Source organism: Xenopus laevis, chromosome 6S, assembly GCF_017654675.1.
Source record: "Xenopus laevis strain J_2021 chromosome 6S, Xenopus_laevis_v10.1, whole genome shotgun sequence".
NCBI classification, from domain to species: domain Eukaryota; kingdom Metazoa; phylum Chordata; class Amphibia; order Anura; family Pipidae; genus Xenopus; species Xenopus laevis.
In genome coordinates, this window is record NC_054382.1 from 53,602,779 (window position 1) to 53,616,912 (window position 14,134).

At 40.0% G+C, this 14,134-nt stretch overlaps 1 protein-coding gene across 1 annotated transcript in view; it reads right to left on the reverse strand.

Moving 5' to 3' along the window:
- Nucleotides 1-342: 342 nt before the first annotated feature.
- The window catches only part of LOC121395060 (aromatic-L-amino-acid decarboxylase-like), a 55,639-nt gene continuing 41,847 nt past the window's right edge, over nucleotides 343-14,134 (reverse strand). Inside the window, exons 4-7 of the mRNA XM_041567584.1 lie at nucleotides 8,620-8,686; nucleotides 7,362-7,456; nucleotides 5,871-5,938; nucleotides 343-620 (exon numbers count right to left, since the gene is read on the reverse strand). Of these exons, the coding sequence (XP_041423518.1) occupies nucleotides 611-620; nucleotides 5,871-5,938; nucleotides 7,362-7,456; nucleotides 8,620-8,686 (240 nt within the window). The 3' untranslated portion in view covers nucleotides 343-610. The remainder of the gene's footprint in view (nucleotides 621-5,870; nucleotides 5,939-7,361; nucleotides 7,457-8,619; nucleotides 8,687-14,134) is intronic.

Sequence of the window (14,134 nt, forward strand, 5' to 3'; positions counted from 1 at the left end):
TATCGCACACTTTCACCTGCATGTTGGAGATGCGATGAAGGGGTTGGGACATCTTCTGGGGATGCCCGGGTCTGACGAATTATTGGTCTCAGATTAGAGATGTCGTTAAAGAACTCACGGATGTGGATGTCCCTAATGAACCCTTGGAGATACTTCTTCACCACACTTCCACTTCAATCAAGGCTTATCGCAAATCTCTGGTACCAATCTTGTTAGATACAGCTAAACTTCTTGTTCCCATGAACTGGAAACAACGTACTCCCCCCAGGATACGGGATTGGTTACGGAAGATTTCTGAGATTGAAAGGTTCGAGGGATATAAAGCATCATCCACACAAGATATTGAGAAATATACTCAGAAATGGTTTTATTGGGTACAGTTTAAACATTCAGCTAAATACGAGCTGCTATTGCAGACTTAGATAACCTTGACTTTAGTGATGTATTTGGAGATGGGATGTGTTTCCTGATTTGGCCTGTCGCTCCTGGGGAAGCAATAGCACTGGGATTTCGATCCACCTCGATTTCCAAGCATAGCTTGCACATTGTAGGATCTGCATGTGGATGTTGTCCGGTGGGAGCTGGCCTCTCCCGTCTAGAGGATCCCTGTTCACATCTCACTATAACAGGGTAGGTGCATCATTGTTATTGTCTACATTATGGTGATGTGACAGTTTATGTGAATAATAGAATGATGGTATTAACTCCCGGACTTGGAGGCCCCTATCTATCTATGCTGCGTCCTATGCGAGCGATATTCATGACTGCTAGAAGATTTCTCTCTCTTTCTATTCTTTCCTTTTTTCTTTTCTCATTTTTCTTCCTTTTCTTACCTTTCTCCTCTCCCCTCTATGACGATTGTCTTATGTTGTTATCAGCGGCTCTTATTACACTCAGGGATGTAGGGTCGCTCCCTCGATATCATTGTGATACTATATGATGTATGATTAAATGGATGCTTTATTCTGTTCTTTGGCTTCCCGGAGTGTATTACCCCCCTTTTTCTTTTTTCTGTAACCCTTTTAAAATTTCTAATAAATCAGAATTTAAAAAAAAAAAAAGAAAGCAAGAAAATGTACAACACTTTTTCATTTATATTACTGCCCCCTGTACCGGTAAGCCCAGCAGCCATCCATAATACAGCCCCCCTATACCTGTGTCAGCAGCCATCCATCATATTGTCCCCCCATACCTGTGCCAGTAAGCTCAGCAGCCATCCATCATATTGCCCCCAATCTTTACCTGTGCCAACAGCAGCCAAAAATAAATCTAATCACATCATATTGCCCCCAAGTATTTATCTACCTGTGCCAGTGCCCAGCCCAGCAGCAACAGCAAACATATGGCCCTGGCCCAAATCTGTACCTGGCTGTGCCAGCAGGAAGCTTCACACTTTCACAGTAACAGAAAGAATGTCTTCAGTGCAACTGTGCAAGGCCTCAGCAGCAAGCGTGAGCCACACCAGTCAGGCTGCCAGCTCTCTGCCTCTCTCTGTCACATCAGTGATGTAATTGGCGGGTATATGCACAGTGCGCCACCGCACCGCACAGAAGGAGCTATTACTTGCTGGCAAGAGGGAGAAGGTGAAGGAGGGGGATTCCACCTGACTGAGTGACCATGATTACTGAAACAAATTATTAAATAAACGCTTAAAAAAATTAAAACAAAAAACCCCCATTAATAGTGCGCCCCCTCAATGATGGCATCCTAGACAGCTGCCTACTCTGCCTACCCCTAGTTCTGGCCCTGATCCCTGCAGTGAGCACCAACCATCTGGTTTTTTGGTGTGCTATTTATGCGGACATGGTCTTGCGGTAACATGGGTGTGGTTTAAAGTGGGTGTGGTCTAAAAACAGGGAGTGGCTAACACTGGCTTCCATTATCAGCCCTCCACCATGTAGATTAGAAAAATTAGAGATTTTTATTCTTGAATGGATTTACATGTTAACACCTATTTACAGGGGAAACTAGCTGCAGAAAGATCTGACATTGTTTACCTTAATAAGCCTTGGATGTCTATATAGTAATAGATATACCAACACACATGTAATAGCAATTACTGAATCTTCTCTGAGCAAATGTTAAACTTGTCTCAATGCATTTCTCTTTGGACAGTGTAAGGCCTGTCCAAAGAGACAGGCCTTACATGTGTGTGTGTGTATGTGTGTGTGTGTATATATGTGTATATATATATATATATATATATATATATATATATATATATATATATATATATATATATATATATATATATATTGTGGTGAGGTCACTACTAGGATACCCGGGAAAGTCCAGGACGGAGCTTATTTATGCCCAAGGTTCCTAACAGAGTTGTTCCGGGACTGCTAGTCCAGCCCGGGTGTTTTGAGTTGTACTGAGGTATCTCAGGTGGTTAATTAAAAAGGCAGCTCAAGCCAGAGTGGGGAGTTACTGGCTGGGAAAAATACACAGGAAAGCTGCCTGTGTGAGAGGGATTGAAATCACCAAAATATTTGGGATTTTGTATATTCCTGTATGTTCTTTGTTTTGGGGAGACAGGCGGTAGGCCTTCTCCTGGTTAATTAGGAAAACTGACCTGTATTAGTTAGAAGCCCATTAAGTGGCAAGGATTTTATTTTGAATTGTTTGTTTTGTTTATTCTTGCTGCAAGAGACAATAAACTGCCAAAAAGAGACTACACTCTCATGAGTGGTGCTTGTGCCATGGGCTGTGTTACCCCAGGAAAACTGATCCCAGCTACCCAAACCCTTACATATGGATGCAGGGACAAAATAAAGCAATAAAGGGCAGTATAATATTGCAGAGACTGTGAAAAAAAGGGGTGGTGTTCCCTTAAGAACTGTACAGCATGGAGGAGATTGTGAACAAAAGCTGCAGAGGAATACGGCAGGTACTGACAGGATTGGTCCAACAGTTGGCACAGAGACCCCTGGAGCCACCTGCAATAGCACATAGTAACGTGACCAAAATCAATGTGAGTCGCTTCCTCCAAAAGATGACAACAGAGGATGATCCGGAGGCATATCTCACTACATTTGAGCGGACTGCCGAAAGAGAGGGTTGGTGTAAAGAGCAGTGGGCAGGTCTATTGGCACCTCTGCCAGGTGAATTGCAAATTACAGCTGGGCTTATCACCCAGACAAGCCTCCACCCTCCCAGATGTTTGACCTGATGCACCTGGTGAAAAAATGCTTGCAGTCAGAGTCCCTGACTGGGCCAGAGATTATTGAGAGGGTGGTGCTGGATCACTACCTGAGGTCCCTTCCTTGTGCCCTGTGCAAATGGGTAACCCATGAAGACCCTAAAAAGTATGTTGAAAAAGGTAGTAAACAAAGATGGGAAAGACTGGGACTGCCTTTTGCCCTATCTTATGTTTTCTATTAGGGAAGTTCCCCAATCCTCTATAGGTTATTCCCTATTTGAGTTACTCTATGGGAGACATCCTAGGGGGCTCTTAGACATAGCTAAGGAAACCTGGGAAGGGGAAGTGACACCCCACAGGAGTGTAATTGAACACATATCACAAATGCAAGACAGAATTGCTTCAATTATGCCCATTGTAAGAGAAAACCTGGCCCAAGCCCAGGCTGCCCAACAAAGGATATACAACCGTAATGCTAAAATACGTGTTTTTTCACCTGGAGACAGAGTACTAGTTTTGGTCTCCACGGTGGAGAGTAAGTTCCTTGCAAAATGGCAGGGACCCTATTGAAATAATTGAGAGAGTCGGGGAGGTAAATTACAGGGTACACCAACCTGGCAAGAGGAAGCCAGAACAAATTTATCATGTTAATTTACTTAAACCCTGGAAAGACAGGACATCATTGATTGCAGTACCAGCCTATGCTGTTTCTAAGGTAACTCACGAGACCCCTCTGGTCCCTGAGGTTACCATTGCAGAAACTTTGTCTACCTCCCAAAAACAGGAGGTAAAAGAATTCTTAATGAGGAATAGGGATACTTTCTCTGACCTCCCAGGAAAGACTCCCGTTGTTGAGCATGATATTGCCACTGAGCCAGGTGTTTGAGTTAAACTCAAACCCTATAGGATTCCCGAAGCTAGACGAAAACTGCTCGTTATCTGACAACATTGGATTTAACAAAAGGGTATTGGCAGATACCATTATCGGAATAGGCCAAGGAAAAAAACTGCTTTTCTCACTCCAGGCAGTTCTTTCCAGTACAAAGTAATGCCCTTTGGCCTACAAAATGCCCCTGCCACGTTCTCTCTCTCTCTCTCTCTCTCTCTCTCTCTCTCTCTCTCTCTCTCTCTCTCTCTCTCTCTCTCTCTCTCTCTCTCTCTCCTCTCTCTCTCTCTCTCTCTCTCTCTCTCTCTCTCTCTCTCTCTCTCTCTCTCTCTCTCTCTCTCTCTCTCTCTCTCTCTCTCTCTCTCTCTCTCTCTCTCTCTCTCTCTCTCTCTCTCTCTCTCTCTCTCTCTCTCTCTCTCTCTCTCTCTCTCTCTCTCTCTCTCTCTCTCTCTCTCTCTCTCTCTCTCTCCACACACACACAGTATATATATATATATATATATATATATACATACATATACACATACACAGTATATTGTATATTTTCCATATTTCCCCCATGAGGCAAATCATACTTTGTTTGTTGTTGAACTTCATAGAAGATTGTCATCACTTAATGCTACTGCACTATTTATACCATTTCCCTTCCTTCTAAATCCAAGCTGACAAGAGTAGTCATCAACAGACAAATATGTTCAACTGATCTTAGTGCTCTTAGTTATTATGCAAAGCAGTTGTACTGCATATCTATATAAATAACAATATGCTGGTTTCAATATGAGTTTAACTTTCCACTATGGTTTTGAAAGGGCCTGTATCACCAAAAGGTAAAAAAAAGTTTATACAAAATTATAATAATTACTATGAGCAGGGGAGGAAGTGGTGCCCTTTACAGCACAAAAAAATAGCAGTATGAAAATGTAGCATTTCTCTGATATTTAACTTTTTAAGGTTTCTAAAATACTTTGAAAATAATATTTCAATATCAGAATCCTGACAGAACACTGGAAACTAAAATAATAATGATTCATTGCTATCTTTTTTGCAGCGCTTTTTTAAACATATGGTAACTAAAACAACACCTGTCATTTACACAGAATAATTTATGAGATTTTAATATACACACATTACTGTTTTATATGTAGGTCATTTGCAGAGGAAGATACAATATTCCCCAAAATATTCAGATACCTTCCCAACATCTCATTCCTAAACCAAAGATATTAATATTAATTTAATCCTCTTTTTGCTGATATAACAGCCTCTACTCTAGGCTTTTGGAACATTGTTGGGATTTAATTACTTTCGGCCACAAGAGCATTAATACAGTTTCTGTGCAGAGTGTTGAGGCTCAGGCCTGGCTCGCACTCCACATTCCAATTTGTCCCATAGTGTTCATTTATGCTGAGGTCAGGACTACATGACTTTACAAAATATATTTTGATGTCAGGAAAATGACATGCTTTTTATTTTGATGACAGTGTCATCTCAATTGCAGAAGCCCAAACACCAGCCAGATTCTTGCAGGTCGTACTGAAGATAAACAGGGTCCATTTTGAAGGCACCTATTAAATCTGATCTTTTCTTAAATCTGATCCCCAGCATAAAGGTAGTCCATTAGGAGTAGAAACATAGATAAATGCAATATGGATACTTTACAGTCATTTTATTACCCACATTTTATAAACCGAAGACTACTAAAATCAACTAATCATGATATTTTTCATATAAACATACCTGTAAAAGTATAGCCATGTTGACAGGGGTTCCCTTCTTCTCAAACTCCAGCCCTGATATTAATACAGTACAGAATTCTAAAACATTTGCCTAGTCCTGACTTACCAGAAAGCAGAGCAGTCAAAGTTTACCAGGAGCCACTTGTGTGGATTGAAATTGAATGAATCTGCAAACTAAACAATAAATGAAAGGCAAGAAAGTATTATATTATATAATGAAAGCAAAGTCTTACAAATCTAGGCTGCTTCTGGAAGGCTTGTATTTTTATGGCTGGTGAAATCAATACAAGTTTTTTCCCACCATGGAATCCATGAAATGTGCTATAGGCCTTGAACAAAGGACAAACACTAACTTTATTAATTCTAACTGTAGGTTCCTATAACCATTCTGAGTGCAAGACATATTGAAAATAGTTTCAGTTCAGTGCCCTGCCTGCCTCCCCTTCCAATGCGGTGCTGTCTGGCTCTACTTTGTCCTTGATGGACATATAACATATGCACAACTTAATCAATAGAACTCAATACACTTTGAGGATGTAGTGGCACCTTTCTAAATGTCCCTGTGTACATTTCTGGAGAATTGTTTTACTTCTGCCAGAGAACTAGGTTTATGATTTCTAGTCAATATATGGCTTCCTGGATCCAGCAGGTGCATTTCTAGTTGAAAATCCACCAATCCGCTATGAATTCAATAGATGGTAACATTTTCATTGGGGCAGTATGCTCTCAAACGGAACTTCATGTTTAAGTAAACAGGAAATAATAAAACTGCCATACATGCTTGACAGCTGCCTTTTGCTTTGTTCAGCTAACAGATGCTGTGAGGCTAAGAGCAGCTCTCATTAATTTCCTTCGCCAAGCAATGCAATTAATTCAAAGGGAAAATTGACAGGAAATTACAACAGGCTGATTTCTGCATTGCCTACCTCTCATTTCATCAGATTAGTGGTTATGAATTTCCGCCTACCGGGTTATCGGTGATTGACAGCCACTGCAATTGTCTTTTTATATTAATAGGACATACTGAGCCATTTCTAACATGCAAGAAACTGCCAGGAAATGAAAGCACTGCTATACCAAGTACCCAGTTTCTGAAATAGTTCTCTACCTTATTACCAGGTGGTAAATGCACATACTAAATAATATAATGTAAAACTATCCATGGATGTTGACATCCTTAATTCATCATGTAAACTAAAGCTCTAATCAGAATATGAATTACTGTCACGTGGCATTACTTAAAGAATATACAGAGTGTAATTTATCATAGATACTTTCATATTTCTGAAAATATAAAATACATTCTGACAGACGGAGCAATTCTGGGGAAATGTGAAGCTTGCATGTTCTAGTTCAATAATTGATATTTCCTGAAAAGCTATGACCTGAGTTACAAAGACGTACACTGAAGAAAGGTGCCACCAGCACATTGTGCGCTCTTACAGCTGCAAGCGGACTATGAATGGTTTCAGCTTTGGAACTGTTTAATGTGGCCTATATTCTCTCATGTACTAATCTGCTTTCTGTATTTGTGATGAACAAAGGAAACGCACAAAAGAACTTGCTATTTTTTGCTATTGATGACACATGAACTTACCTCCACACCGTCCATGAGATATCTGAATTCTGGGCAGATAAAGGCACTTCCGGCATAAGCCGCATCAATATGCATCCATATATTTTCAGCATTACCTGTAGGAACAGGAACATTATTCATACATTTATTAAAAAGTGCTAAAAAAAATTGGTACAGGTATAGGATCCCTTATCCGGAAACCCGATATCCAGAAAGCTCCGAATTACCTAATGGCCATCTCCCATAGACTCCATTTTATCCAAATAATCCAAATTTTTAAAAATGGTTTAATTTTTCTCTGTAATAACAAAACAGTAGCTTGTATTGATCCCAACTAAGATATAATTAATCCTTATTGGAAGCAAAACCAACCTATTGGGTTTATTTAATGTTTACATTAATTTCTAGTAGACTTGGCATGAAGACCCAAATTAGGGAAAGATCCGTTATCCGGAAAACCCCAGGTCCCGAGCATTCTGGATAACCGGTCCCATACCTGTACAAGAATTGTAGAAAATAGGATTGCCAACTAAGTTTCATTAGATAAAGTTTTTAATAGGAATGCAACAAATAAAAACATGGTAAAAAAATCAAACATTTCATTAATCGTAAACAAAAAAAATCTACTTTAAGGGGATATGGTTTCAAGCCCCATATCTTCCTTACTGTTACATTACAGATAAACACCCATAAACACAACGTGATGAATAAGTATATACAGTGAGTTCAAGTACTTTTAAGTTCATTTAAAGGAGTTGTTCACTTTTGAATTAACTTCCCATAGGATGCGCATAGTGATATTCTGAGACAATTTACAATTGGTTTTAATTTTTTATTATTTGTGTTTTTTTTAGTTATATAGCTTTTTATTCAGCAGCTCTTCAGTTCTGTAACATATTAAAAGTTAACGTAAAGGTGAGCCACTCCTTCACTCTTGGACTGAAAAAACAAACAAAGAGGTTAATTGACTCCTGAAACTGGCCATAGTGTGTAGTGTGAATGCAATTGGGACCTACAGTTGGAGCCTGCACTCAGGTGCAGACAGACATGGTAGATCACGGGATATTTTGAGTTTCGCTCCAAAATCCACCATGTTTGCCTGCACCCAAGTAATGCAAGTTCCTGCACCATAAGGTGGTCTCTGTCATCAATAGAAACTGATATCTTTTGGGGCAATAAAGCTCTAAAGAACATTGGGGGAAATTGTTTTCCTTAAAAATTTCACAGGTTTATCAGGCATTTAACTTGAGTTGAAAGTAGGTATTATTTAAAGACTCACAGACAGATCCCAGTTCCATTAGGTTATCAAATGCGCAAGAATTAGTTGTCCCAAGAGTTGCACAGAACTACGGGAAAGGAGATTAAAACAAATTATGCATAATATCTAAAGACATTCTGGTTTACTTGTTATGGGTTATCATATCATTTGGGACATTGTCAACAAACTATGCGTGTTTAATTCATATTTATTGACATAGAAAGATTAATAGGACAAATTCAAAAGCAAAAAATAAAAACAGTAAATTATAATTATTATGATCCTATGTATATATGTATTATTATGTATATATACAGTATATATAATTTATATATATATATATATATATATATATATATATATATATATATATATAATCCAAGCGAATTAGGAACACACAACCAAAGGTATAGTCCAAATGCTGGGTGCCAGTCTGTTAAGATTTATAAATATCCCCATCTTTCAAAGGTTTATTAGTGGACTAACGTTTCAATTCCGTACAGGAATCTTTGTCAGGGTGAGAACAGTGCCAAAACACAGACAGCCAGTTTAAACAGAGAAAATGGCGCCAAACCCTAGTTGCTAGGGTGCCTAGCAACCCACGTGTGAGCAAAAAGAGGTGTATAGTGTTAAAGAGAAGAAACACGCAAAATCGTACAGTACCCCCTTACCTTATGGTCAGGGGTGCTTCGCCAATGAGGTGAGTTGAGGCTGTCGCCTCAGGCGGCAGCGCCCCACTAGTTACTAGGGGCAGCAAAAATGCTGCTCTTGGTACTTTAAGAGCGAATTTCCAGGGGAGGGGGGGCAGCAGTAACTGCTGCTGCCTCAGGCGGCGGAGGGGCCAGGATCACCCCTGCTTATGGTTTGTGCGCATCTTGTGGGATTTTGAAGATAAGACCTGTCAGAAAGTAGGCAGTACATGGTCTAACCCGTGCTCAGTCATAGCAGCGGTGAACTGGCAACTGGAAGTTGTCACGCTCCGTGACATGAGCGCTACTATCGTTGCTAGGCAACCTATGCGGCTTACTGTCATCCAAGCGCAAGACAGCTATTCGGCCGGTAGCTGCTTCCCAGCATGTTACCACGGGCAGCTCACACCGGCAGCTGACAGATACAGACATATATTTAGTGCGCAGAGGGGCATAGTAGAAGTGAAATAGTCTGATGCACAGCCAGCACACCAAAGGAGCGCTGGTATGCATCTCTAAACCACTCACGTAGCCAGGTGCCAAACTGAGCATACTGGTATGTGGACTGTGTCACATTGTCCTCAGGGCCGGATTTACCCTTCTTGCCCCCCTAGGCCCAGCTACTGTGCCCCCCCCCCCCGCATTTTCTGGAAGCGAATCTTTATCCAATCATTTATGCAAAATAAAATAACACAGACAATAAAATGGAAATAATTATGTATTAAACCATAAATAACTTTTAAATATATCCAATATGTATATTATACTTTTTAACCTACCATCAACTGTTGCAATAATTAGAAAATATATAGTGGATAATGCACCCCCTACTGTAATTTATACAGATATTAGAAGTCACCAAGGAGTTACCTGACTTTTATACAGGTCACTCCGAGGTGACTTTAAATATCTTTATAAATTACAGTAGGGGGTGCATTATTCATTATAATCTACAGTGTTTCTGTGTACATGCAGTGTCTGCCTTGCTCTATTTTAATATGCACAGTGCCAACATTTAGTCTGTTTCCCTTTAGTTCCAGTTTCATTTTTGTACCTTTTTTACTGGCTTCATTGATTCACCATGGCATAATGCTGCAGACAGAGTGGTGAAGGAAGGAAGGAGCTCAGGACCGGTGCGTCGGAGCGACACCAGAGATTTATGGTGGGGGGACGTAGAAACCATTGTAGGAGAGGTAACGGGTTAAGAATGAGGGAGGAGGGCTGAGAGAGGAGAGCGTTACAGTTGCAATGCAGAGAAGTGAAGAGCTATACATGCGGCCAGGAGATTGATTCATGGACGGTGAGGGCAGCAGGTGATATCAGAGAGGCACAGAGTGAGCGAGTCGGAAATGGATGTCGGGTGGGAGCGGAAGATGAAGCAGGACCTCAGAGGGACAGGAAAGCGTTAGAAAGATCAAGCCTTGAGAGGGTAAAAGGGATCGTGACTGGAGTAGGAGGAGCGAGAGAGAGCGCCATTGCAAATAAGGAGGCTGGCGCAGAGTGACGCATACGCAAGCGCAGTCACGTCATGTGACGTGATGACGTCACTGCGCACAGCGTGCGCACACTGCCCGGAAGCGTCAGCGATCATCTGCACCGCTGCGCGGCCACCACAGGCAGCTCAAAGACAGAGTAGAGCTGACAGGTGCGCTGCGCACACAGCAGGAGCCAGGAGTGGAGCAGCGGCCGCGGGGTACAAGTTATCATGATAGTATATGTCATTTACAATACGCAAGCTGCTGAAGAGATGTTAAGGGCACCTGCTGTCCAGTGGGGGTTGAAAGTCAATGGTCATACACCTAAAAGATGGTAGTGGGTGTCCTTTTAGCAAAAAAATGTTTTGTCACGGGCTGTAAAGCCTTTCCCTCCTTTAGAGCTTTGCTGATGGCAGATCTGTGGTTTGCAATACGTTCTTTTAGGGTGGTACTGGTTTTCCCTACATAGTACACACCGCAAGGGCAAGTGATGATATATATCACAAATATAGCCTGCAGACAGTGAAATAATTTTTGTAGCCTGCAGACAGTGAAATGTTTGTAGCCAGTACAATCATTTATGTAGCCTGCAGACAGTGAAATATTTTTTGTAGCCTGCAGTCCGTAAAATAATTTTTGTAGCCTACAGACAGTGAAATAATTTTTGTAGCCTGCAGACAGTGAAATCATTTTTGTAACCTGCACACAGTGAAATAATTTTTGCAGCCTGCACACAGTGAAATAATTTCTGCAGACAGTGAAATAATTTCTGCAGACAGTGAAATAATTTCTGCAGACAGTACAATAATTGTTGTAGCCTGCAGACAGTGAAATAATGTTTGTAGCCAGTACAATCATTTGTGTAGCCTGCAGACAGTGAAATAATGTTTGTAGCCTGTACAATCATTTGTGTAGCCTGCATATACAGTTGTGGATTTTTAAGTACATGTGACCCCCATCTAGGGTAGGGCTTTTTTTTTTTTTTTTTTTTTTTTTTTTTTTAAAAGCCGATCCGCTGTGTAAATTATTTTCCTGCAGAAATTGTTTCACGGTCTGCAGGCTACACAAATGATTATACTGGCTACAAAAATACAAAAATTATTTCACTGTCTGCAGGCTACAAAAATGATTGTACTGGCTACAAACATTATATAAACATATATAAATAGTTAAATCAATTATATTATTGGACCGCTGTTATTACAGAAAGGAGTTATTGGGACAATTGTGTGAGAGTCAGGTATATACTAAACTTAAAGGAAATCCGGTTGATAAGTTTAAAAAGGAAGTCGACATGCTATTAAATACAGCTGTGATGGCCGGATGGATTAGTGATAAGTGTTGTCAATGTCTCTCTATTGATTTTCCCAGATGCCCAATCATTTACACTCTTCCAAAAATACACAAGTCAGTCACATCACCACATGGTCGACCAATAATATCTGCATGTGGCTCTTTTTTCTCCAATATAGCTTGCTATCTTGATTCTTTTTTGCAACCGTTGTGCTTCTTACATAGCAGACACACCAGCTATACTTCAAATTCTTAAAGGTCTTGGTCTACTGCCTGAGGACACAATTTTAGCTACACTTGATGTGTCAAGTTTATATACAATAATACCTCTGGATCTGGGTGTCTCTGCATGCAGAGCAGCATTAATAGAGGGACATGAAGGTAATCCACCTACTGAATGTTCTTTGTTGGAAATGGTGCGGACTTGACTATTTTCGTTTTGAGAGTACTTATTACTTAAAGCAAACGGGGACCACAATGGGGTCCAATGTGGGCCCCCTAATATGCAAATCTATTTAGGGATTTTTTTGAAAAGAAATACATCTTTCCAGTGTATTCTGATTAATTTTGCATAAGAAATATATTGATAATGTGCTTTTGATTTGGCAGGGGACCACATTGGACTCAGGTCATTTGTTGCTGAGCTCAACTCTCTCCCTACTTCGGTTAAGTTTACATTGACTAGCGATAGGGTTCCAGAAGATTTTTAAGACATCAGGATCTTTCGTTCTGATGTGGTGTGGGTACTACTTTATATCGAAAAAACACAGATAGGAATAAGGTCTTACATGCACATAGTTTCGATCCACCCTCTATTCTGAGATCAATTCCGTTCACACAATTTCTAAGGGTATTTCGAAATAAGCAATATTCTGAAAATGGCAATACAAAAGGCATGTGATTTGCGTGAGAGGTTTCTCCATCGGGGATATGATAGTGAATTTTTGGATATGGAACTTGAAAGGGCAGGAACCAAATCAGGAATAGAATTGTTCAAAGGAACATGTGGAGTTAGGTGAGAGGACAGCTCCAGTATTTGTTTCAAACTTTACACCAGTAAGTAAACAAATTGGATACAGAGATACAGAGATAAAGAGAAACTGGCCTATATTAAAAATGGTTCCTAATCTGCCCTTTGTTCAAGTTGATGCCCCAATATGTGCACATCGAAAGAAAAGACTACATGATATTTTGATGGTGACTGACTTACAATTGTAATGGGAGGTGGAGCAGTCTAAACAAAACAGGATGTTTTGGATGCAGTGGGTGTATCACATGTTGCTTCTTATTAACTGGATCTTATATTACACATCCACATAGTGGAAAGAAATATGAGATAAGATATAGATTAATATGCCTCTCTGAATATGTGGTGTACTGTATAATATGCCCATGTGAGTTGTATTATGTTGGGAACTGCACAACAACTTTTCGCTTATGAATGAATAACCACAAATCCACCATACATATTGCTCTTAGTTCTAGTAAAGCAGAAACTCCCCATGCAATACATTGTATGGTATTTGGACATCATCTCCAATCTATTCGATGTGTTTTGATTGACCGTGTACCCCCACCTAAACAAGGGGGTGACAGGAGAAAAATGTTACTGCGAAAGGGGGTTAAATGGATTTGAACATTGGACACTGTGGCTCCTCGGGCCTGAATGAAATTTTTTAAAAGAATCTAACCGAATTGGGATATATAACTTTCTGATATGGATGTTTTAAAATTGTCACTTATTGCACAATTATTGCACACTATACCAGTTTGGGTATTTTTTATACGGAACATTTACATTTTCTCATTTCTGGTGACTTGTAGAAATATAGGGTGCTCAGGATGGCATTGCTACATAATATTTATACTTATTACAATTAATCAAGTGGAGGACTTATGTCCTCTATATCAATTGTATTCAGGGTGAAATCTAGAATGCATTTGGTCGCTGAGCAATGCTACAGTTTAATTACAGAAAAATGACTAAGAAGGAAATGTTACTTCTAGATTGTGAGATAGATACATTGGAAACTGTAACTTTTCTGTAAAATGTTTAAAATGTAGTCAACTGTTTTGTTG